This window comes from Tupaia chinensis, unplaced genomic scaffold (genome assembly GCF_000334495.1).
Source record: "Tupaia chinensis unplaced genomic scaffold, TupChi_1.0 Scaffold000216_1, whole genome shotgun sequence".
NCBI lineage: Eukaryota > Metazoa > Chordata > Mammalia > Scandentia > Tupaiidae > Tupaia > Tupaia belangeri.
Window position 1 is genome coordinate 549,800 of NW_006159691.1, and position 26,708 is coordinate 576,507.

General features: G+C 50.4%; 1 protein-coding gene across 8 annotated transcripts in view; it reads right to left on the bottom strand.

Moving 5' to 3' along the window:
- The window catches only part of PKIG (cAMP-dependent protein kinase inhibitor gamma), an 86,813-nt gene that overhangs the window by 1,460 nt on the left and 58,645 nt on the right, over window positions 1-26,708 (bottom strand). For 7 of the 8 annotated variants that reach the window (XM_006147558.1, XM_006147560.3, XM_006147562.3 and 4 more), the window contains 2 exons: window positions 24,075-24,143; window positions 3,487-3,657 (listed from right to left, as the gene is read on the bottom strand). In XM_006147558.1, coding sequence (XP_006147620.1) covers window positions 3,487-3,634 — 148 coding nt within the window. In that variant the 5' untranslated portion in view covers window positions 3,635-3,657; window positions 24,075-24,143. Of the gene's footprint in view, window positions 1-3,486; window positions 3,658-4,007; window positions 4,113-24,074; window positions 24,144-26,708 lie in introns of all 8 variants that reach the window. The other variant, XM_006147563.1, reaches the window with a different exon arrangement.

Consider the following 26,708-nt stretch of genomic DNA (forward strand, 5'->3'; position numbering starts at 1 on the left):
GGCCCGGGATGCACCTGGCCGCCCCCCCCCCCCCCCCCCAATCTGTGCTGCCAGAAACCCTGGAGGGGCTGGGGGTGAGGGGCAGCAGTGGGTTCTGAGGCCTTGTGAATCATGGTGCGAGGCGAGTCTCCTGCCTCCCAGCTCCCCTCAGGCCCACCGTGAGCGGACAGGCACTCCCCTCAGTGCCCAGTGTGCGGAGAGGCCAAGCTCATGGCCAGCCCTCTGGCTCAGCACCCTTTCCTCATGGTGCGTGCACATCAGGCCTCGTGTGAGGTGCCCACATGGAGCCTGCACGTGGGCAAAGCTCCGTTCTTAGACCCCGGGAAACTGCAGTGTCACCAGGTGCGAGGGTCTGTGTTCAAACGCAGCCCTTACTAGACCACCTCCCTGCCCACGTCAGGGCACTGCTCAGCTAAGGCCCTCAGGTGACTGGAGAAGCACGCCCTGATGGTCCTCCAGGTGTGTGGACGAGCGGGCGCTTTTGTACACGCTCCGCACAGCAACCCGGAGGTGCGAGGAGGTCACGATGCACACAGGAAAGCCGAGGCTGGGGGGACTGACCCGCCTGAGATCACGAGGTGGGAAGACCCCAGCCTGCCGCACAGCCTGTGGCCCCCGACACGTGTCTGCCAACACACGGCCTTCTCCGGGGTGCAGGGAGACCAGATGTTAGCCCCATGGTTCTGCCCTGGGCACTCCCAGGGCCTGGGTGTTGGTGGTGATGGGTGCCGCCAGCAGAACGTGGCAGTCTGGCTCTCGAGTATGGACTGACCTCTGAGCCGCCCCCCCCAACCTGTCCCCGAGGCCACCTCCTATCCTGCAATGGGGCCTGTAACGAAGGCTGGGGTCCAGAAAGCCCCTCAGGCCCTCCAGAAACCTGGCCACCTGGCCTAAGCTTAGGCAGAATTTCTACAGCAGGACGCTGTTTGGTCCTGAGCCCGCTGGTGAGCAGGAGGATTCTCTTTATTTTGAGAGGTTTTTGCTATAGGGAACATGTACTCCCCGGGGACCCTGCTCCGTGCCACCTCTGGCAAGACATCTCGTCTCTCCAAGCCTCTGCCTCCTGATCCAGAAGGTGGGGCAGTGACACCTCCTCCAGCCCTCAAGGGGACGCATGGCCATATGTGGCCATCTGGCAGGTGGGAGTGGCTTTAACGCTTCCTGAGCACCAGCCCCAGCATCCCCTCGGCCGGGGCGAAGGTCCCCCTCCAACCACACCCTGGACACCCCCTCTGGGCCAGTTTCAGAGCACGGTGAGGGGCATTCCATGGTTAAGCACTGACACCCTTGGCCCCTCCGTGCCTCGCCTGGTTTTTGCTCACTACGGGCCAAGGAAGGAAGGCCTGGTGCTCTCTGCACAGGGCACTCAGAGGGCAGAGGTCTCTAAGTCACATACCCAAATACTGATGAACCAGGCCAGGCCCACGGGGCATGCTAAGGCCAGGCTCCCTGTCCCCACCCTGGCTGCGCAACTATCTTCCTGCAAGCCTGAGCAAGTGGGGGCTCTGGGCCATGCCCCAGGCCTTCTGGATCTGAATCTCTGGGCTGACACCTGACCTGTAGTCCCACTGCCTTGGGAGTCCACTGGACTGGACCAGACCCCAGCTGCCTGTGGGCGCCCAGCTGTGACTCAGCTCTGGCCAGCTGGTCCCACATGGACAACCCCACAAGTGTAGCACCTTCCTGGTCTTCCCCGGTCCTCTTTTTAGATATCAGTCACCCGGCAGGCAGACGTCGGGAAGACCAGACACCGCAGGGATGCTGAGCTGGGGCAGGAGGTGTCAGAGGGCCTGACGCATGGACCAGCAGCGGCGTCTGCTGGAGTGGAGGGAGTCAGGCGACGTTTATGGGCCGAGGGTAGGGAGAGAGAGCCCCTGGCGGTGTGCCCAGGGCGACAGCTGGCATGTGGTCATCCGAGTTGGTCAGTAACAGCCAAGGGCCAGGCACCTCTGCCATGTGCTAAATGCCACCAGGCACCGAGGCATAGGCTCTGTGCCGGGGAAGCTCGGTCCGGGAGGGAGCTGTGCAAAGTGGGCCATGGAGCAGCCGGGAGGGGAGGTGCCTCCTCTGTCTCAGAGGGGACTGCAGTCAGGGGACTGTGGTCAGGGAGGGCCTCTCAGCAGCAGGTGTCGGGGTATCTGCGAGTGAGGAGATGCCGGCCAGGTGGGGACGGGAAGAACTGAATGGAGGCTGCGCTGTGTTGGGGCCCAGCAGGGGCTTTGGGGAAATACGAGTGCTCTGCTCTGGCCAGGAGAGGGCTCCGAGGGGAGGCAGAGGGCTGGGCTGCAGGGCTGAGCAGGGTGAGCTGGAGGCCAGTGCCTGGACAGGACTCTGGACCACACAGGAAGGAGGGCTGACAGACCAGAGCAGGGAGGCTTGGGGTGCGGGTCCACGGGCCGGGGGCTGGGCACACGCACACACGTGCTTTCCCTCGCTCTTCCTTGGTGGCCAGACTTCCATTCTTACTGTATTAACTTGCCGGCTTGACCCTGAGCAAGGCCCCGAACTTTTATGGACCTCAGTCTGTCCGTCTCAAATGGGGAGGGCTGGGTCTAGTTCTCTACAAAGTCTTCTCTGTTCTGTATCGGCAGGTTATTTCTAGACCTACCAAAGGTCAGGGACTCCTGCCTGGAGCAACACAGGGAAGACAGGGTCATGACCCTCCAAGGACAGTCCTGAGGGGAGACAAGCACAGGCTGGCAGCTGGGCCGTGGGCAGTGTGCCACGTGACAGTCAGCCTCTGTGGTGCTGGCCACAGCTTCCCAGAGAAGGTCGCAGGCTGACTAGGAGACCTGAGCTAAGCAGGGCCCTCTGGGAGGACAGAGGAGGGGCATCCTTGGCAACACTGGGTGGCAGCTGCCATGTTTCCTCCATCCATTTAGTCTGTGGTTACCAAGCACCTGCTTCGTGTCTAGAACAGGAGGTACCTTGTCAGAGTGGCCAGGGTCACGTGACTGGAGAGGGGCTATGCAGCTGTTGGAGAAGGCCCCTGGGAGTGGAGCGCTACCGGGTGTTGGCTTGAGTGGAGGCGGCCCTGACTGAGCAGCCTGAGGCAGTGGGGCTGGGGGGGAGCGGAGAGACACCCGGTACCTGGACTCTGGGGGACGCTGCCACCTGAGTGTGATGTCACTGGGGGGCTTCTGGCCGGAGCGTGATGGGACAGGATGATTTAAAGGAAGCGCTCTGACTGTCGTGTAGACGGGAGGGGAGGGTGGCAGTGGGTGCAGGGAGGAGATGAAGAGACCGCAGTTGACCCGGCGGTGGCTGCAGGGATGGGGAGTGGAGGGACCTGGTTTGTGGCTGGGCTGGGAGGACTGAGGTCCCTGTGATGGCCTGGGGAAGAGCCCCTGGGCTGAGAGGCTGGCACCCTCCTACCCGGAGCCTGGCTGCCCCCTGATGCTGACCACGGGCCAGGCCTGACTGGAATGCAGCGCCTTCTCTGGCCTGCCCGGACCCCCGCAGGGGTGCCGTGTGCGGGATTCTGACCTGCCCCGAGCGCCAGCTCGCTCATGTCTCCGGCCAGCTTCCTCACGCTCACAGCCTCTGAGTCGCCCTGGATGTCGGGGACCGCGTTCCGACGGCCTGTCCGGTCACAGGAGATGAAGTCCGAGTAGGAGGACTCTACCTCCATCATGCCTGGCGCATCGCTCCGCAGGCCTGTGGGGAGGGCAAGGTGAAGAGGGGAGTCGGACGCAGCCTGCAGAGAAGAGCCCCCGTGCCGGCCCTGAGCTCTGACAGCCCAGAGGACTGCCTTTCCCAGAGGCGTGGCAGGACATGCCGGAGAGGCACAGGCCGGCCACCCAGCTCCACTGCCTGATTCCGCCATGCACTTTCAATGCCCACGTGCTCAGTCTTTCCCAGAAAGTGACCGATGAACATCCACACCCTCGTTGGCAACGTCACGTGCCTGGCACTGCTTAGTGCTGCAGATACTGCAATGACCAAGTGGGCCATGGACCCCCTGCACAGAGGTTACCCCTGCTGGAGCAGCACACACTGACCCTCACCTACGGCACGGCCACAGGGCTTGGGCTTCAAGAGGGAAAGCGGGGTGCTGGCGCAGTCGCCAGGGCCTGACACGTTAGCTGAGCTCCAGGATGGACAGATGGTATCTAGATGGAGAGTGAGGGAAGATCGTCACAGAGAGGGAACAGCATGTGTGAAGGCCCTGGGGCAGGAAGGCACAGTGGGCGCTGGAGAATGGTGGGAGAGGGGAGTGACACTGAGGAAGCTGTGGAGGTGGGCAAGGGCCAGGGCCAGGCCATGTTGGCAGCCTGGTCCCTGAGGGGCTCTGGGCAAGGTCATGAATGATCAGCTGCGCATTTTCATTTCTCCTCTATCCTTTGTTTTCAGTTGCTAGAGGGTATGTGTGCTCAGCAAAGAGAGGGAGGGAGAGAGGGAGAGAGAGAGAGAAAGCATCCTCCAGCGGGGCGTGGTCATGCTGCGATCCCTTCTCCATTTCTCCACCCTGCTGAGGGATTTGGGGCACATATACACATGCACCTGACATGTTTTCCAAGCCACTGGGGCTGTGATTTGAACCTTGGTCAGCCACGTGGGATCCTGCTCCCTTAACCACTAAGCTATGGAGCCAGCCTAGTTGTGTGTTTTCAAAGACAACTGGTGTCTGGGTGGAGCAGAGCTTGGAGGTGGGCAAACTAGGAGGCTCCTGCAGAAGTTCAGGTGCAGTAAGACGACAGCTGGAGGAAGGTGGTGGTGGCAGTGATGGTGGTGGCGGTGGCAGTGAGACAGACTCTGGACCTGACTCAGAGAATAAATCAATGGCCTAGTGCGTACTGACGGGAATTCAGGTTTCTGACATGAACAAGTAGGTGGATAGGGGTGTGCTTGGCTGAGAGGAGGAATGAGGGGGCAGGGGAAACAGCGTTCTCCTGGACCTACGAATGTTGAGGCGCCTGAGCTCTCCAAGGGGAGCGAGCTGGCCCGAGCACACTGGAGGGGGGAAGATAGAGAACCAGGAGCCCTCACTGCGGAGAGGGTGGGCAACGGCCCTTCTCCTGGACAGAGCAGGGAGCCACGCAGATAAAGCTGCGCCAGGCACAGCCGAGAACTGCTGAGGGCCGTACTCTAACTGTACTTGACAGCCTACTCTTTGGAGCACTGGTCAGGTCATTAAGGCCCCTCTACAGGAATTGTGTATCAGTCCTCTAGAACTGAACGAAGAGGTACTTTTCAATTTTCCACCACTCCAGGCAGCACCAGGGCTTGATGTAAATCTTGGTGCCTGTCCTTAATTCTTTCCTTGGAGTATATTCCTAGAAGTCGAATTGCTGGGCTCCAGGGGAGGGCAAAATAACTTGCAGACTTCTGATACATTTCTAAGTTGCCTTCCCAAAAGATACAGTGCTTCTCATGACAGAAGGTTGGGAGAAAAAAACAAAAACCCCACAAATGTATAAATGCAGCACTGTTGCTATTTACATTCTCACCAGCAGACACAGGCTGGCTGTCCACCTGCACCCCTGCCAACAGGAGGTGTCGCTCTGATTAACGAGAGGCCAGACTGCGAGGACACCAGCACTGCCCACTGGGCAGCCAGGGCTTTCTAAAGGCAATGAACTCAGGGCATGAGCGGCAACCTGCGAGACCCTGAGCTGGGAAGCAGGAGGGGTAGCCTAAGCACTGGCCTCATTTTAGGGGTTCACAGTCCCTTGGGTGGGCCCAGCAAATCCCAGTTCTAGACGCACTCGGTAAATGCCCACTGCTCTCTGTAGTGTGAGGGTGTTTACTGCACCAGGCCAGTAACAGCGTGTGCAGGAAACCACTCAACCTCCACCAGGAGGCTAGGTGTCACGGATTACGAAGTCTTCCTAAGGAGGCCACCTGCCAGAGGGACTGCGCTGACAGCGAGACGTCGGGGATAAGCCACTCACTGAAAATGCGGGCTGCAAACCGCCACCTCCGGTAACACCCACCGTCTGCGGGCATGGCGGCAACACGGGAAAGAGGAAATGTCTGAAAACACCCCTATCAACCTCGTCCATGGTGGTTCTCTGTGGTCATGGGAAGTTTTCATTTTCTACGTCTATGTTCTTGAAATGGCTGAAGATTTTATAAACCCACGTTATTGTGTAATGTGTCAGAAGCTACCTGATGTTGGCAGGAAGTACCCGGAGAGCGCTCAGGGTGGGGCTCAGTCAGCAAGGGCTGTGTGTGTTTGTGTGTTTGTGTGTGTGTGTGTGTGTGTGTGTGTGTGTGTGTGAGAGAGAGAGAGAGAGCGCGCAGGGAGGGGGGGGGGCGGGGGGGGGGTTGGTGGTCTATGTTCTTGAAATGGCTGAAGATTTTATAAACCCACGTTATTGTGTAATGTGTCAGAAGCTACCTGATGTTGGCAGGAAGTACCCGGAGAGCGCTCAGGGTGGGGCTCAGTCAGCAATGGCGGTGTGTGTTTGTGTGTTTGTGTGTGTGTGTGTGTGTGTGTGTGTGTGTGTGTGTGAGAGAGAGAGAGAGAGCATGCAGGCAGGGTGGGGACCAGAGGCTGGTATTTCAGAGGGAAGGCCCGTATTTCCCCATAATCTATAGCTCAGCAGAGACACCCAAAGAGCAAATTAGAGGCACTCAAAGATCAGACAGAGATGACAGAGTGTGGTAGGAAGAGAAAAGAATAAGACACGTGACCTTAAACCTAAGCTCTGCCACCGGACCTTGGGCAAGACCCTGCCTCCTCTTTGGCCTCCGCCCATCAGTAAAATAAAGGCAGGGCCAGAATCCTGTCGAAGGCAATTCCCCCTGGCTCCAGCAGATGGCGGCCCTGCCCAGCTCCTTCAGCAGCCTTGAATGCAGTGGCTCTAGGCAAGCTCTGGCTGCTGCTCAGCAAAGGCATTCCCCAAGCTCCACAGGTGGCTCCTCCGGCAGGTCACAGGGGTTCCCTCCCGCCCTCTCTCTGTGGGGAAACTGCTCAAAGCTTCGGAACAGAGAAATGGGCTGCTGCAATAGTAAGGACTTGGAGGATAAAAATGACAGCGACAGCTCTAACAGTGACAGTACGTGTCTTACATGAATCACTTAAACGCCACAACAGCCCTGAGCTGTGTTTGTACCCACGACTTGACTCGGAACAGCCTCAGGGTACCTGCTGCCTCCCGCAGGGCCCCCAGTGTTCCTGCTGCCGCCATGGAGGGACAGGCCCTGAGCAGGCCACACCCCCCGGAGCTATGGTTTCCTTAGCTCTTTTCCTCCAATTCACACATCAGCTCCATGAGAACCAGGATTTCTGCCTGGATTCTCAGATTCTCACAGAGCCAGACTGCAAGGCTTCTCGGATCCCCAGATTCTCAGTAAAGAGTAGGTGTCCCTTGGGGCCAGCAGGTGGTATGGTGGTTAAGGTGCTGGAGCTCTGGCTGCTGCTCAGCAAAGGCATTCCCCAAGCTCCACAGGTGGCTCCTCCGGCAGGTCACAGGGGTTCCCTCCCGCCCTCTCTCTGTGGGGAAACTGCTCAAAGCTTCGGAACAGAGAAATGGGCTGCTGCAATAGTAAGGACTTGGAGGATAAAAATGACAGCGACAGCTCTAACAGTGACAGTACGTGTCTTACATGAATCACTTAAACGCCACAACAGCCCTGAGCTGTGTTTGTACCCACGACTTGACTCGGAACAGCCTCAGGGTACCTGCTGCCTCCCGCAGGGCCCCCAGTGTTCCTGCTGCCGCCATGGAGGGACAGGCCCTGAGCAGGCCACACCCCCCGGAGCTATGGTTTCCTTAGCTCTTTTCCTCCAATTCACACATCAGCTCCATGAGAACCAGGATTTCTGCCTGGATTCTCAGATTCTCACAGAGCCAGACTGCAAGGCTTCTCGGATCCCCAGATTCTCAGTAAAGAGTAGGTGTCCCTTGGGGCCAGCAGGTGGTATGGTGGTTAAGGTGCTGGACTCTCACATGGCCGATCAGAACTGGAAATGTGCGTTCTCACTCTCCTCTCTTCGTCTATCTCTGGTCAAATAAATAAATAAACTAATAAATAATTCTTAAAAAAATGAAAGAGTCGGCATCCCATAAATATGCACTGAATTAAATTGGTAGCTATCTACCCCTGTCCCCCAACCTGCCTACCTGCCTGTGGGGATGCAAAGTGATTCTTTCCCAGGAGAGCTGGAACTGCCTCTGTCACCATACGGTACCGTGTTGGTGTCTTGTCCGCTACCACCAGGGTCTGGCACCTTGGGGTGGAGTTACAGGCTCCATCTAAAAGGCCTGCTTGAACAGACTCCCTGGGGTTGTGACCTCGCCCTCGCTCTGTGTGACCTTACAAGCCGCCCAGTGCTGGAAGCTGACCCTGGCACGGAGCGAGAACTGTGCCAAGCTCAAAGCCCAGTCCTGGAAAAAAATCAACTGAGCCAACGTTCTCTGCCCCATCCCCATGCCCTCAGGGAGCAGCGATTCCAGATGGGTGTGCTCTGATCTAACTTACAAACACATAATGCCATCCTTCCTCAACACGTGTATTTTTCATTCACCCTCTGCTCTTCAAAGCCAACAGCAAATGGGGAAAAGAAAAACTCTTCAGAGTTGGAGCTGTCAGAGAACAGTCGCTCTCAGACCCTGCTAATGAGTGTATGAGCTGCCAGGACCTCCTTGTGGAGGGACCTGAGCACAGGCATCCAGAAACCTCAACATTTCCCCACACCTTGAGCCACGAAGTCCATTCGTAATGATTTATTCTAAGAAAATAACCCAAGCTGTACATGAAGGTAAGCATACAAAGATGCTCATCCCAGTGTTCTCTCTACCAGCTGAAAGCTAAAGACACCAAAACGAGCCCCTAAATGGACATGCCACATGTCCTCGTGGGCTCTCCGTGGGGCGACTCCATTCAACCTCTGTGTTTCTACTCTATGTTTAATGGTGCCACTGAAGACCCAAACTGGTGCTTCCTTCTTTCGGGCTTTACGATGCAGAGGGAAACGTAAGGCCCACAAGGTGGAGACTCCGGCTGGCGTGTTTACTGTTCGCCTGAAAGGTCTAGCTGAGCTCAATGAATGTTTGATGAATGAGTGAATAATAGAAGATGTTCTAGACTCCAGGGTACAAAGGGCGAAAGATGTCTAGCCAAGGTCTGACTCAACTCCCATGCAGTGGGGTGACCATCTAAAGAATGAAGGTTCTTAAAGGAGGTATGGTCAGGGAGGGCCTCATTGGGGAGCTTACTTTGGGCTGAAGTCTACAGGAAAGTTGGAGAGAGTGATTCAGGCAAAACCAAAAACCTAGGAGTCAACAGCAATCTAGAATCTACCATCTTGCTGAGCCCAGGGGGTGCTAAACAATGAAGCTTTTTCCTTATTTTCAGGGTCTGGTGCCTTTGTGGGGTCAGGATGCTTGCAGGGGACCTCGAATGCCCCCACTGGAGAGAGAAACCCTGCACTCAGTCCCCAGACCTTTCAGGCCCTGAGGTCAAAGGCTGTGGTGTCTGCAGGTGCTTCTGGGCAGTCAGGTTCACCCACAGGAAACGCTTCTCCCCTGGGGATTTACTAATCCCCCAGCTTTGTAAACGGAGGAGGCCCTGGGCTTTGCCAAGAGCTACACAGTCCATTCCAAGTCTGCAGGATGAGTCCTCCTGCTCTGGCAGATTCCATTACAACTCCGACTGTTTTCCAAATATTCTAGAAAGGTCACTTCCTGTTTTTTATATTTAAAAATTTTAAAAATTAAGTATTTGCAGAGACCGTACAAAAGCAGGCAGACTTGCGGAGGTCACAGAGCCTGGAAGTGGGACTTGGTCCCGTGGGAGACCTCCTTGTCCACCCTCCTTCAGGGTGGACACAACCTCTCTAAGATTTCTCCGAAGGAAGAAAAGGCTGTGGAAAACTGATGGAAACACCAGGACCCGCTGAACTGGCAGTCTCCCAGTCCAAAGGGCAGCGGCCCTCCACTCTGTGATGGGAAGCCAGGCCAGAGAGGTGGTGAGGCCAGCAGGAGAGGCAGGCCCGGAGCTGAGCACTTTCCAAGAACCTGGCAAAAGTGGGGCTGCTGGGGGTGGGGTGGGGTGGGGCTGGCACAGGGTCATCAGAGGGCAGCTCTGGGTGAGGCTCCGTTTGGACAGGCCAAGCCTTGGCCTCTACACCTGGAAGGCCCAGGCTCCCACAGGCCCATGAGGGGGGTGAGGAGACCTGCTTTGGGAGGCAGCGTGGTAAGGAGGGAAGGGCACGGTACTGGAGCTGACAAGGTCCTCCACGCCAGTCCCGTGGGTATCGTCCATCCTTTCCTTCCTACTCACCTCGTCTCGCACCCTCTCCTTACAGGACTGCTAGAGACCATGCCTTCTGAGCCTCCCGTGATCTCTCTGGCCACTTCGCACAAGGGCCTTCTGCTGTGGGTGGGGACCTTTATATTAGAAGCCCGCAGGACCCTGTCCTCTGTTCAGCCTGCTCCCTGTGGCTCTTCCTTCCCCTTGAACAGTGTATGTTGATGACCTGCAGGCCTCTCTGATGAGTCCTAGATTTGCGAATCTACCTGCCTGCTTAACTGTCACCTGGCTACCCCACCAGCACCCCAAACTCCACCCGCCATGTCACCAGTCTGCTCCCCTCCAACCTTCCCCTGTGCAGCGAGGCCTCCGTTCCCTGCCAGGGTGCTCCAGTTGGAAGCCTGAGCCACCCTGGACCCCTCTCCTTCCCCACCATCCACATGCTATGTATCACCAGGTCCTGTGGTTTCTACTTGCAAAACAGAGCTTGAAGCTGCCCGCCCTGCTCCCCATGCGCACCACCCGGGCTCCACTTCTCACCTGGACCCCAGCAAGCCCTGCACTGCAGTCTGTTTTTCCTCTCACCAAGGCCAAGGCCCGTTTTCCACACCGCAGCCAGTGATGTTCTCAAAACAGAAACTGGGTCATGTGATTCCCTGCTTCCTTCAACCTTTGATGCCTTTCCATGCCACACCTAGTAACAGACTGACCTGTAATTCTTAACACATGGAGCGGCACGCACCAGAACGACCAGAACCCCTTGTGGACAGCTTCAAACTATCCCTTGCCTTCGCTGTGAGGTGGGGCTCAGGAGTCCAGCATTTATACACAGGTGCTGATTTCAAGGAAGTTATTCCTGCATTACCCCCTCCCTTCATATTTACCTTCCTATTTACTGTCTAGCAGGTACTGAGGATTCAGCCATCAACCAGGCAGCCTCTGCCCTTGTGAGGCTCACACGAAGAAGTGTCAGGTGGCAACAGTGCTATGGAGGGCCAGGCGGGAAAGTGAGATTTCCTGCAGAGGACAGGGAGCTCACTAACAGAGGGTGCCCCGGGTACGGAGACTGGAGGAAGCAAGGCGGGAGCCAGGCAGATGCCTGAGCAGAGTGTGCCAGGCAGAAGGACTCGCACGTAAGAAGTGGAGCTCACCTGGTGCCCAGACAGACTGACAGGGGCTGTCCAGCTGCAGAGCAGGAGGACGGGGAGGGGTGGAGACAGCCAGGGACCTTCTGGGGCCTTGGAGAGCAGGCAAAGACTCAAATTCTGCTCTGATTTTGATTTTACTTGTTCACTGGCATTTCTGGTGGAAAGTGCATTCCACGCTTCCCTTCCATGCCACCGTTCAGAGGCTCCTCCCTGTGCAGGGTGGGTGAGCGAAGTGGTGGCAGTGAGGGAATCTTCATACAGGGCTCACAGGCACATCCTGTCCCTGTGTACCCAGGGACAGTGCCGGCCAGGCTTGAAGCCCTCCCATCTCAACCTGAAGGAGAAATCGAGTTCAAGTTCTCTTTCCATTCTTCTTGCTCCTGGACAGATGCAGGGTTCAAAACCCAGAAAATGCCACACAGGTAGACGCAAATTAAACAGTGGCTTTCCTCGGAACCTGGGCGAGCAACATTTGCAAGCCAGGGACTGTCATTCCTTCAGCAGAGGTAGATGTCCCTTGTACCTCTGGCCACAGTGACACGGTATATACAGGACTCCCAAGTCTGCAGCTCAGGATTCCAGCCCACATCCCCTACCTGCAGGTAGGGAGTCTTCAGGGAACTGCCAGCTCGCAGCTCAATGGGTATAAGCACATGAACGAATTAATGACCTGGCCCACCAACAACTGGAGTGATGAAAATACCTAAGTCCTGCCCCTGACCAAATAAATAACAATGGTAATAAGAAAACAAAATTTCATATAAAATCCAGATCATGTGAACTATTTAAAGTTCAATAAAAATAAGAAAGTCCAACATTTACAGGGTGTACATGCTAAGCTCAAACACGGTGACAAACACTTTCCATGTCATCTGGTTGGGTCCCTTCTACACACAGCTAGGATGTCCGGGAGCCTGGATTCAAACTGGAGGACTGGCTGCCCCTGGGCCCAAGACTGACTCAAGGCCGGTGCCTCTCTTTGGCTCAGGCATCTCAGGTAGTAGGAGCCCTCGGACAAGGTGAGCTTAAAGGGGCTGAAGTGGCAGAAGGTGACTGTCTGGGTTCTCGTTTCTCTCACACTCATCTTCACCTCGTCATTGGACCTGCCATAGTGACGCTCTAGAACAGAGACTCTCAGAGTGTCCCTTCATTCCTTCAGCCATCCTTTGGACATCACTAAGTGTGTGTCATTGTCAGCAATGACCCTGAAGGTACTTCTGGAGGTCATCCTCACGGTGGACAGCCCAGGGCTCAGAGCAGTGGTGTGAATCAGCCAACGCCCTCCAACCAGTTAGGGACTGAATCAGGACTTGAACCTGTATTTCCTCATTACTGAGCCAGTGCTCATTCCTTAGGATGGTGCATTCCGGTACCGGCTTTGCCCTGATGTGCGTGATGCTTCATCTGTCTCATCTTTATCAGGGAGCATCCTGTTACCGAATTCTCTCCCCTTCAGGCTTCTCTCAGATCCACACCTTGATCAGATGAGGCCCTATGTCACCATAATCCGGAGGATGAGCTTTCAAAGTGATTCACTGAGCGTAGGGCCCGGCGGGGAGCACCGAGGAAATATTTTCTAAAAGGATGTGCCAGTGAGTCAGGAGAGACATACAATGGCCCCGAGAAATCACAGCTCAAGAGTACACGCAGCTACATGTCACCCAGTGCCCGAAAGGCTCCTCTGTACACTGCCTCCCGAATTCTGGTGACAGAATCTACATGACTACCCTCCTACGCAGGGACAACTACAGCAAGACATGGAGAGGAACTAAGCCAGGGCCTCAGATGACAGGAGATCCTGGACTGCCACTGGGTCTGATGCCAGTGGAGAAAGGAGGCCCCACTGAGCCATCGTCACTCTATAGATGCTCACGGACAGCCTTTGTGACAGGGGCCACTGACGTCCACGACAGGAGTTGCTGACAAGTGGAAATTAACTGGGAAAAACACTTGCCTCCTGCCTGTGTCAACCCCAAATTCAGGCATCTCAGAGAGATGCTTGTAGCTTCCTGGCTAATAAAACCATTTATGAAACATGTTAGAGTCAAATTTCACCTGCCTAACTACTCCTCAGGGAACGACACTCCAGAGAACCAAGATTCCCCCAGGTACTTCCAGGGACCAAGGCCATATCTGGGCTGCTGGTTGCCTGGAACTGGGGCGGCTGGGGGTTGGGAGGGGGATGGCTGAAGGGTGCACGTTTCTTTCTGAGTGATGAGAATGCTCTAAAGTTGACTGTGGTGACAGGTGCACAGCTCTAAATTTACTGAAGGCCACTGAATTATGCATTTTAAATGGATGAGCTGTGTGGTATATCAATTTCGTCCCAACAAAGCTGTAAAAAAACACCTGTTATCTGACGTCTAAGGGAGAGACATTTTCCTCCTGCATGACACTCATACATTAATGTATTACCCACTCATTTTTTCTTAATAATTTAAGATCACAGGGTCAGCAGGCAGTACAGTGGCTAAGGTGCTGGACTCCCACATGGCTGACTACACTGTGAGTCCTGGACCCGGTGGCTTGAAACTCATGCTGTGCACGTGTGTGTGTGTGGGCACGTGTGTGCCCAAAATCCCAAGAGGAGAATGGAGGAGAAGGGATTGCAGTGTGGCCCTCCCCCCTGGAGGGTGGTTTCTCACATTCTCTGTCTCTCATTCTGTCTTCAGCAAGTACTTGTGCCCTATAGCAAAAATCTCTCTAAAAGTAATAATAATTTAAGATCACTGACATAACCATCTTTTTTTTTTTATATCAGCTGCAACACAGCAATGTTCTCAGTATCAAAATATACAGGGTTATCTGCACTACATAAATGTCCAACAGTCTCAGCTATTTTTTGCTTTTTGTTTTTGTTTGTTTTTTTCCTAAAGATGTCCTTTGCTTTCATTTGAAAGCTCAGTGGTTAAGCTCCTGTGCTGGAGTCATACACGTGCTCTTCCCGACGTGCTGGCTGTGTGGTCTCTGGTGAGTTACTCCAGCTCTCTGTGCCTTGGTTTCTCCTTATGTAAAACAACAGCATCGACCTACTGGGGCATTCTGAGGATTAAGTAAGATAATGCGTACAAAGCATGTCACCCAGCTTTCGGTGGGGGTGAGGCAGGCTGAATCGTAGTCCTCCTCACCCTTCCTGCTGCGGTTAACTCCCCATCCCTGCTGTGGTTAGCACAGCTGCCCCGAGGAGCAGCTCTGGCTCTGGACTCAGAAACAGTCTTCCCTGCACGTGCTGTGCTCGGTGAGGAGAAACGGGGGCATGGAGGACAATTTCCTGATTGGACCCCGGGGCATCTCAGGAATAGCTGTGAGCTTCAGCCATGTTCAAGCCCTAAACAGAAATGCCTTGAGGCCTGTTGTGGCCTCCCAAGGTCCTGACATCCGAGAGGCTGGTACACACAGGGACACGGTCATCCACAACATTTAGGTTCTCTCTAGACCAATGGTTCTTTCTTTTTTTTTTTTTGAGAGATTTTCACTGTAGGGCGCGTGCGCTCGCCAGACAGACAGAGCGAGACATAGAGACAGAAAGCGAGAAATCACCCCCCGGGGGGATGGTCACGCCGCAATCCCTTCTCCTCCATTCTCCTCTCGGGATCTTGGGCACGCACGCACACGCGCCCGGCGTGAGTTTTAAGCCACTGGGTCTGGGACACGAACCAGGGTCGACTACGTGGGAGTCCAGCGACATAGCCATTACGCTAACTGTTGGTTCCCGTAGACCAATGGTTCTTAAGCTTCAAAGGCCACAGACACATTTGAGAATTTGAAGAAAGTTATGAACACTAACTTGCCTAGAAAAGTGTGTGTGTGTGCCTCCAACTATACTCTTAAATTAAAAATAGAATATAAGACCAAAGAAGATGAGAGAGATAAAAAAGAAAATAGATAAAATTTCAGCCAAAAAAAAGAGGGAGATTATAAAAAAAAGTCACATTTAAAGTAGCAAATTATAGAACCAACACAGGAGAAAAGAATTTGTGGTGTATATGCCACATGATTGTGCAGTGGTAATGCAACTGGACCCATGTGGGAAGGTTTTCATCCTGGCATTTCCCTGTGCATGTGTGCCTGTGATCTAAACTGGCTGAACTGGGTGTGGATTGCAGTGTAAAGGCCCTATTGGAATGCCTATCATTCTGTCTCTCTCGTGGGAGAAATCATACACACACACACACACACACACACACACACACACACACGTATTTAGTTTTTGTTAAAGGGAATATGTGCTCTCCAGAGAGAGAAAGAGAGTGAGAGAGAGAAAGAGACAGAGAAGGAAAATGAGAAATCGCCCCCCAGGAGGGATGGCCATGCCAAATCCCCACAATCCCTTTTCCTCTTCTCTTCTCAGGATTTTTGGTATGCACACAGATGTCCATTGTGATTTTCAAGCCTCCGGGTCCAGAACTCAAACCATGCAGCCAACCACATGGAATCCAGTCACCTTAACCATCATGGTACCTGGTTAGTCCTTAAACTATTCTTAAAGTTAACATTAAAAAAATTGGGAGGGGAGTGGCATGGTTCCAAATGACTGAGTATAATAAAAAAGAGAAATGTTGCTAACAATGAGAAAGGAACAAAGCTTTTAAAAGAATGTGATTAGCTATAGAATGATAGAAACCAACACATGTATTACTGGTGTTTCTAAAGAAAAGCAGAATTAACAAAAGAAGAGTAACAGAAAAAGATAGTATAGAAGAATACTACCTTGAAATTTAAAAAGGCATCTCCACCTCTTTTTTTTCTTTTTTTGAGAGATTTTCACTGTAGGGCGCGTGCGCTCGCCAGACAGACAGAGCGAGACATAGAGCCAGAAAGCGAGAAATCACCCCCCGGGGGGATGGTCACGCCGCAATCCCTTCTCCTCCATTCTCCTCTCGGGATCTTGGGCACGCACGCACACGCGCCCGGCGTGAGTTTTAAGCCACTGGGTCTGGGACACGAACCAGGGTCGACTACGTGGGAGTCCAGCGACATAGCCATTACGCTAACTGTTGGTTCCCGTAGACCAATGGTTCTTAAGCTTCAAAGGCCACAGACACATTTGAGAATTTGAAGAAAGTTATGAACACTAACTTGCCTAGAAAAGTGTGTGTGTGTGAGAGAGAGAGAGAGAAAGAGAGATTGAGAGACAGAGAGAATGGGAAGCTCTTGAATCCCTGGCGCCTCCCCATAAGCCCCAGCTCTGGCCTTCACATAACCCCAGCATTCTTAAGATTTGGAGGCTCTGGACCATGACGCTCCCGCAGCAGTGGGAACAGAAGGCCCTTTGCAGGCTTGCCCTCCTAAGCCGGCCTTGGCCAGAAAACCCTCCTGGGAGCTGACTGCTGCACCCTGGTCCCTGCAAACATCTGCATCCAGGGGATTCCCAAGGGCACCGAGTCAGAACAACACAGAAGCCTACTATGGGGAGGGCCCAGGAGCCTCATGGATAAGCAGCTGGGGAGTTCCAACCTCAATGCAGCTTCCCGGCAGATGAGACCCTTGCTCTGCCAACAGAGAAGAGGGACCTTAGTGGAGATGCTGGGGGTGGGGTAAGCCACAAGAGGGAATTTAATGAGCTGAAAATCCCCCAAACTCCCAAGACTACTAGGATGTGGCAGAGAGATAAAAGCTGGCGTAGCTGCCCCAGCTGTAAGACGATGGAGCTGAGAGGAGGTGGGAGTGGTTGGGATGGTGAGGCCAGTAGACGGTGGATGGGGGCTGTCTGAATCACGGCCCTACAAATTACTAGCTGCATGAGGCAGAGAAAATCACTGCACATCTCTAGGCCCTGGTTTCTTCCCCTGTAAAGTAGTGCTAAGGACTCCCAACTCTTAGAGCTGTTGTGAGATGAAAAGAAATACAGAAGTTTCCTGAACCCTTTCCTCCTAGGAACCTGGAGACACAGGGAGTGGAGAGGATACAGAATGACAGCTGAGAGTTCACTGCAGTCTCAAGGGAGAGTTGAGTTCAAATTCTGGCTCCACCATTAGTTTAGACAGGATTCCTAACTTCATCTATGAAATGGGGACTACACTATTCTTCCTGTAAAGTCGTACTAGGATTGAAATAATAGCCATATAAATGCCTGGCTCAGATGACGAGAGGCTCAACAAAAGGCAATAGTTACTATTACAGAAAAGTAAAGCTAAATTCAAGAAGTAGCTTTGACAGAGTTAAAAGAAATAAAAAAAAAAAAAAGCGCAGAGCTACAAAGACAGCTAGAGGGAAATCACGGTATGCCACTTTTCAGCTTCAATTAATTGGCCAAATGATGTAATCTCTAACAGTCTGTTTCCTCAGTAAAACATGGATACCAACGGGACCTACCTAATGAGACACTGGATGTAAAAGTTAACCCAGAGAGGGGCCAGCAGGTGGCGGAGTGGTTAAGGCACTAGATTCCCACAAAGCTGAAGGCAGTTAGAGTCTCAGACCAGGCAACTTGAAACATGCCAGGCGCATATGCGTGCATGCCAAAAATCCTGAGAAAACGGAGAAGAGATTGTGGTGTCTCTCTCCATCTCTCTCTGTCTCTCCAGCAAGTGCATGCACCCTATAGCAAAAATCTCTCCCCCAAAAAGTGAACCCAGTGATTGGCAAAGAGCCCTCATATGCTACAAGCACACACCATCTACTTGGAGTTGACACAACAGCTCTGGATCTGACTGGCGGCCTCCAGTGAGCTGGGCAGGCTCTTTTTTCAGTGCTACTGAGGTATAACTGACAGAGAAAATTGCATACATTCAAGGTATGTAACAATGTTGTGATAGTATGTACACACTATGGGATGATTACCATGATCAAGCTGATTAGTATCCACCGCCTCATACGGCTACGTTTTTCTTTCCGTAGTGAGAATATTTAAGATCTACCGGGTCCTCGGGAAAGTCATGATACATTTTTTGCACAGAAAAATACATCATGACTTTCCTCACAACCTAGTAATTTCTTAACGCATTTCAAGTATATACACAATGCACTGTTATGTCATAGGTAGTCAGATAGCTATAAGCGGGGAATCCCGACGCCAGTGAGAAGGGCATCCGGAACATCACTCATGGTTGTCAGGGGTTACAGCCAGACTCCTGGTGCCGAGAGGGGGAAGTTATCTAACCTTACTGCCCAAACTGTCATAAGAAGACCTGGAGGACGTAACTTTCTTTTCCTCCCTCAGCAACACATGGACACACAGGTACGCTCCTGGCTGCTTGACAGGTATTTCACCTTCCACTCAACGGTGCTAGACTGGCATGGGCAGGACTGTCCCTATGCACATGCTCACACCTTCCAAGTCTACACTGGGCATGTGCACAACCCTCAACCTGGCACTTGAGTTCCCCTGACCAGGCAAGAAGTGTGCAAGCGCAGCCAAAGCCCATGAAATCCAACGACAGAGCTGGCTACAGTGACAGACCTTCCCCTAAATATTCATGACAAGACTTCTCAATAAAAGTAACACTTAACCCCATTCCGGGTGCAACTGTCACCTGGCAGCTGCCCCTCAGACTTCTCCCAGTGTACTGGACTATTAAATGAGCATTTCCCATACTTTTCTCACAGCCTTGGCTTTATGTGTGTCTCAGAATGGGTCTCTTATCTTAGAGATCTGGGCTCAAGAACCAAGCATCCCATCACAATCCCAGCTCCCCACCCGGCAATTATCAACTGTAGTTAGCATGTTGTACATCAGGTCTCCAGAATTATGCATCTTATAACTGCAAGTTTATACATGTTACTCAGCATCTATTCCCCCAAACCCTTCGCCCCTGGTAACCAACCTTCTACTCTCTGCTTTTATGAGTTCCGTTTGTTTAAATTCCGCATGTGAGATCACACAGTATTTGTCTTTCTGTGCCTGGCTTATTTCATTTAACATAATGTCCTCCAAGTTCATCCATATGGTCACAATTACAGAATTTTCTTAAGATTGAACAGTATTCTATTATGCATACAGACAACATTTTCTTTATCCATTCAGCAATCAATGAATATTTAAGTTGCTTCTCCGTATCCTGGCTATCGTAAACAATGCCGGAATAACATCCAAGTGCAGCTATCTCTTTAAGACAATTATTTTATTTCTTTTGGATATATATACCCAGAAGTGGAGTTGCTAGATCACATTGTAATTCTTTTTTTTTTTTTTTAATAAGGGAGATTTTTGCTATTGGGTACATGTGCTTGCCAGAGAGACAGAAACCAAGAAATCACCCCCCGGGGGGATGGCCACGCTGTAATCCCTTCTCCTCCATTCTCCTCTTAGGATCTTGGGCACGCACATACACGTGCACGCAACCAGCCTGTTCAAGACACCACGTCCGGGACTCAAACCGAGGTCGACTATGAGGGAGTCTAGCAACGTAACCATTATGCCACCTGCGGGTCCCCCCCCTTTTTTTTTAATTTTTGAGGACCCTCCATACTGTTTTCCATAATGGCTGCACTAGTTGATATTCTCACCAACAACGTATAAAGGTTCCCTTTGGTCACATCCTCCCCAATACTTGTTACCTGCTGTTTGGTAACAACCATTCTAATGTGTAAGGCAATATCTCCCTGTGGTTTTGATTTGCATTTCCCTGACAATTAGTGATTCTGAGCACCTTTTCATTTACCTGGTGGCCATCTGTATGTTTTCCTTGGACAGATATTTATCTAGGTCCTTTGCCATTTTTCACTTGGGTTACTTGTTTTTGTTTTGCTACTGAATTGTATGAGTTCCTTATATATTTTACCTATATCACCTTTATTGGATATATGGTTTGCAAATATTTTCTTCCATTCTGTGAGCTGCCTTTTTATTTGGTTATGCAGAAACATTAGTTTGATGTAGTCTCACTTTGTTTACTTTTGTTGCTTGTGCTTTTGGTGTAGTATCTAAAAACTCATTGCCAGAACCAATGTTATGGAGCTTCTCCCCAGGCTGCAAGACTGATCCCAAGGCTAAGGTCCACCCCTGGCCCTTAGCACAGGAGACAAGCTGCAGTTATAAGTCCCAGTAAAACTCCTTTTCTTCCAGGAGTTTTACAGTTCTAGGTCTTACTTGCTTCACTGGCTCCTCTCAAATGAGTTTGCCTTTGCGGCAGGAGATGAGAAGTGTCTCAGTGTCCATGCCAGGACAGAGTAAGTAAGTAACAGCCTTCTCATGGAGGGAGACGGTGTGCTCCCTGCATGCATGGACTGGCTTCCGAGCTTAGATGAGAAGGAAATGACCTGGGGAAGGAGCAGCCACATTCTTCACCGCTAACCGATTTAGCCACATGGTGGGAAAGTAGTAGCCCTGTTTAACGCACTTGGAGAAAAGGTCTGAGAGGAAATGCTAAATGGACACAGAAGCCCCATGGTTCAGTTCTATTGGGTCACTGGAAAAATCGTGACATAATTTTTCCATGTCTTTCTGACTTTCTTTTTCTTTCCTTCCTTTTTTTTCCTTTCCTCTCTCCTTCCCTTCCTCTTCCTTCCTTCCTTCCTTAATAGACCATAGTTTAGTTTATTTTTAATACCCATAATGCCATGGATTCGTAGGAACTAAGTTCCAGAAGCTCAGGCTCCTTTCCATTGGCTCTCACAAAGTGTGCTTCTCTGGGTGGGGCAGGCTGGCACTTCAGCTGAACCCAGGTACCTTTCTCTTTGGCTTCCTTCTTTTCCTCATTTTCCTTCACATTTCAAAAAAATAATTATTTCTGTTATTTTATTTATCATTATTCTTATTTTTAATTTGACCAGAGTGAGACTCAGAGAGGGAGAAAGTGAGAAAGCAAGTCACCAGTCCAGGACTTGAACTATAGTCAGTCATGTGGGAGTCCAGCACCCCTTATCCCCCACTCCATCTGCTGGTCCCCTTCCCATGTTTTAGGAAGCTGTCTCTGCTCTTAGAATGCTTAACATGCTCAATATGCACATTAATTCTCTTGCCAAGAATCTTGCCCTTAACTTGTTTGTTTACAACAATGCCAACAGCATGCTGGGTAACATTTTAGTCTCTTCCAGTTTTGCCATGGTAACGTTTGTGAGGCATTCATTTTGAACAGCACCCATTCCCTTCCCTTGATGTCTACAAGATCGCCTTTCTTGTAGATTCCCATGTATGTTGCCAGAGGAACCACTCCATGTTTTCTAGAAGGCCTAGAGAGCATATATCAGGTGCTCTCCTTTTCCCCTTTGTATTCGTCATTTTGGTGAATTACTGGAAGGTGGTGATTCTAGACAAAAGGAAGTCTATGTTTTTCTATGCAAAAATGCATCATGACTTTTTTGATGACCCAAAAGATCATGTTTTAAGTAGCTCAGAAGTCTGCACAGAATTTTCCAGACTTGTGAGAGACTGGAAGAGCTGTTTCTTGATTCCTCTGTGGCCCCGTACGGTCTGAAAGGCGTATGGAGGAGCACCAGCAGAACGTCAAGTCCTCTGCACAGGGGTCAGAGCACCGGCATCTCTGACTAGGAGTCTAGAGCCTCCAGGTCTTTTGCTTCTTCCCATTGTGTCACCATAAGTAATGAGTGTCACTGCTCTAAGCCTCAGCTTTCTCATTTCAAGAATGGGGATAGCAAGAGGTCTTCAAAATTTCACGGAAAATGTGTTCCCTGAAAAGAACTATGCTTGGATTGCAAATTTTTTTTGCACCAAAATAAGCTCGTACTTTCCATTTTTCACGAACTTTATGCCATCCCCTTACATATCTGGCCTTTGGTCGGGGTTTGCACTCTCCTCTTGGTAGGCTGACCACTCTGGGCTGTAGCGGAAGAGGGCTGCAAGACTGATCCCAAGGCTAAGGCCTCCTCCTGGACCTTATGGCAGGAGACAAGCTGCAGCTGTAAGTCCCAGTATCCTCTTGAGGCAAACAAGTTAGAGAGATTTCCCTGGAGGCCCCAATAGACATACAAAATATCCACAGTGATACTGAGAAAAGTCGTACTTACTATTCCACTTAAGAGATGAGACGGCCGATGCTCATAGGCACGAGGTGACTTGTCCTAGACCTCCTGTACCCTCTGCTTTACACCAGCCGCCACTACCAACCCATCACCATCTCCCCTTCCCTCTCCAACGGGACTATCTGCTCTCAGGCTTTGGGCTCGGTCCTCTGCCCTCTTAAAAGTCCAAGGTAAAAAGCATCAAAGGCACTGAGAAAAGAGATGAGGAGAGTAGGCTGGGGACAGTACTGACCTCCGTGTAGGCCACTACCTAAACTAAGTTAGAGGGTCTCCTTCCTAAGCCTGACTCACAACTCTCTCCTGCTTAAAGCCCTCAGGGACTTTCCACCCAGAGCACAAGGATAGACTCAGCTCCAGTAGGAGCCCTGCCCCCACCCTGAGTGCAGCCCACAGGATAGACTCAGCTCCAGTAGGAGCCCTGCCCCCACCCTGAGTGCAGCCCACAGAACTTCTTCCCATTCTTCAGGAGCAATGCACCCTCTCTAACCTCCTGGCCTTCACTGTGCGGGTCTCGGGACCTGGCAGCCTCTTCTTGCTCATCCTTCTCCTGGTCATTTCCTGAACAACTTCCGAGCCTCAGTACCCTCCACCCACCAGCCCTCTATTGTAGACAAGTACTCTCTGTCTACTGACAATCAGCCTATGAGCTTCCTGAGTGCAAAAGCTGTGTTTGTTACTTCTGCTCTAGTATCCAGCATCTGGCTGATAGAGACACTCCATAAATACTTCCTGAATACACGTATGACAAAGAGAACTTTTCTCAGCCGAGGCAGGAGTCTAGACTGAGCTGCACCAGACATACCATGTGTGCTGAAGTCAGAGAAAATAAATCCCTCTCCTTCTTCAGGAGGCTGCCATTCCTCAAGCAGTCCCTTGTTTATGGACAGAAGTACAGTGGATCCAGCAAGCTCTTCAGAGAGAAGAGCTCGTCCGCAGACTCTTTAGCATCCCTGAGAAAATTCTAGCTATGGGAAAGCCCCAGGTGGGTGTGGGCGAACCTGGCACATGTGCCCTTCGATTCTCATACCCTTAACAACCACATCCATGGATGCTCGAGGGAACACAATCTCCATGGACACCGTCCTCCTAATTTCACAATGCAGAGAGGCTTACCAGATTTGTGGCTAATAATAGCACTTTAGGTAAAAAGCCAATTATGATGTTACCATGGATTTAAAATGATTAATTTATGCCAGAAACACTTAGATACCCTAAAACTGCGAACATGGACTCAAGGTGGTCATACTCCCAGGCAGGTTACTCAGGCTCTGTGGACAGCAATCTGTTTCCGCCAGGAAGGGAACTGCATCATCCCTCCTTGCCAGACACAGGGGCCCTGCTCGTGTCTTCAGGCTGGGTTTTACTTGCTTTTGCTCCTCTATCACAGCATTAAAATAGAAATTCCTATAAAGGGCCCTGGTCTTTGTGAAAATAGAGACACACTTGGTGGATGGACAGGGAAGTTGGTGTTGTGCCCAAAGTTGCCAATGACTCCTGTGTATGAGTCCATCTGCTTCACTGTACGGCTGGGAAAACCATATTCTCCTTTAAGCCACCAGAGGTAAATCGTGTTTCTGATGCTATAAAGAAATTGCCTGAAAATGGAATCAGGACTGTGAAATTGCAGCGTGCTATTACATAACTTTGAAAAGAGCCATCCTGCCTTTTCTTCATGGGGCCAAAATTCCTCTCCAGTTTCATTTGGAACCTATTTATTTTCTTTCTTCCAACAGAAATAAAGGTATTTAGGCAAAAACTGAGATGCTAGGGCAGAGTGGTATGATCGCTGTGACTACCCACCTGGTTTAATTTCTTTTTCCTGCTTGCATCTCTTCAGACTTTCCACTGTTGACTAGCAGTGTAGAGATGCTAAAGAACCAGAAGAAAAACAGAAATTAGCGAGGACATACTCTGAGGTGGTAAAATGAAACATCTTTTGGGAGGACAAGTTAATGATATCTATTAAAGTAGCAAATGTGCACAGCCTTTGGGTCAGCCAAATATCCAGGGATTTGTAGATACAGATATCAATTGTTTATGACGTTTATGACTATAGATATAATCATACCAGTAAAAGGCTATTCAGTGAAACATTTTCTATACAGGCAAAAAAAGAAGGGGAAATAACTGACATAATCTCTTAGTAAGAGAATCCAATTATGTGCATCAATACAATGAAACTATACAGTTACTTCAACGAATGAGGGAGATTCCAATGTACTGACATAGAAAAAAAAGTATAAGTTCAATAAACAAAAAGTATACAATAAAATTGCATGCATTACCACTTTTTAATAAAAAATACAAACCTCATTGCTTATGTTTAGAAAAAAGAATAGCATCTGTAGTAAACATAGACAAATACACACACTTCCGGTAGTTTACATACTTTAACATTTTTAAAGTATGCACACAACAGTAAACTATAAGCAATGGCTCTCCCTAAGTCTCAGAGACATTGTGAGAAATGAAAAACTGTCACTTGCATGTTACTTTTCTCCCTCTTTTGGTTAAAACTTTTAATATGTGTAACTTTTAGCATATGTAACATTTATACTCATTATACAACTTATCTATGTAAAAATTCTATTATCAGTTAAAATGTCAAGACTTAAGGGCAGGGAACCAGCAGCTAGTGTAATGGCTATGTCGCTGGACTCCCACATAGTCGACTGTGGTTTGCGTCCCGGACCCGGTGGCTTAAACTCATGCCGGGCACGTGTGCGTGCGTGCCCAAGATCCCAAGAGGAGAATGGAGGAGAAAGGATTGCAGCGTGACCATCCCCTCTGGGGGGTGATTTCTCACTTTCTGTCTCTCTGTCTCTCTCTGTCTGTCTGGTGAGTGCACACCCCCTTTAGCGAAAACCTCTCCAAAAAAAAAAAAAAAAAGAAAGAAAGAAAAAGACTTAAGGGCAAAAGATATTTTCAGAGATTGAGCAAGTTTATTATTCACAGACCCCAGGAACTTTCTCCAATGGAAAAGAAACTGAACAGATAAATAAATAAAATTTTAGAATCAACAGCAAGCAAAGAAATGAGTCAACATATTGGTAATTATTATTTTTTAAAATTTGCCAGAGGATGCTTGTGCACACACAGGTGGAGGGAGACAGAGACAAAGAAAGTGAGAAAGTACCCCTTCCGGGACATGGTCATACTCGTCAATTTCTCCCCTCTTTCAGGTTTTTGGCTACACCTGCACACATGCCTGGTGTTTTCAAAGCTGCCAGGTCTGGGACTCAAACCATGTGGTTAGTCATATGGGATCCAGTCACCTTAACCATCAGGCCATGGGCTGGCCTTCATATTAGTAAAATTTTAAAGAAGTCCTGGATTGAATAAGACAAAGCAAATGAGAGATCAAAACACATCTGATAATATTAAATATTTGATAACTGAGAACACTGAGGATAGAAGAAAGATCAGAGTTAAAACCTGTAAGTTCATTGATTATTCAGGACAAACAGAAATACAGTTTTATTTTAGACAATATTTTCATAAAGCATGTTAAAAAAATTTTTTTTGAGAGGTTTTTGCTATAGGGTGCATGTGCTCGCCAGAAAGACAGAGAGAGAGACAGAAAGCGAGAAATCACCCCCCAGGGGGGATGGCCACGCCACAATCCCTTCTCCTCCATTCTCCTCTCGGGATCTTGGGCACACACGCACATGCTCCCGGAGTTAGTTTAAGTCACCAGGTCCGGGACTCAAACCGTGGTCAACTACATGGGAGTCCAACGACATAGCCATTACACTAACTGCTGATCCCAGCATGTTAAAATTTAAAAGTAGAAACAAGAGAAAGTAGAATTAGGGTGCTTCATGAATGCCAAACTATGAATAGTTACCATGTTCTTGGGTAGGCAAGCCTAATGATCAAAATGTGTCCATCTTCTCAAATTACTATATAATTTTAATTAAATTTCAGTAAGAATAGCAATAATTTTGTTGGAGGGAGAAATGGATAAATCACTCTAAAGTTCAAATGGAATAATAGCTATCCACAAAAACTGGCCAAGAAAATTCTAAAAAATAGTTACGGTTTCTTTTTTGTTGTTATTGAGGTCATTAAAATGTACTATAGACATCATAATAAAAAGATATGGTATAAACATAGGAATAGACAAATAAGTTTGTGGACTAGAATAGCAAGTCCAGAAATAGATACAAGTAAATAAATGAACTTATTCATGAGAAATAGGGGATTTCAATACCAAAAAGAAAAACATGGTTTGTTGAAGGAATGGTGCTGTCCCAGGCGGGTGGTGCAGGCAGAAACACACTGAACTGCAGGGCTGGAAGCCACATGGCCTAAGCAGGGTCAGACTCTAAGACTGCCTGAAAACGTGGCTGGCCTGTGCAAGTGAACCCACAATCCTAACTGGGCTGGAAGGCTGGAGAAAGGGGATCACAGTGTGACCAGACTGTCAGGGGA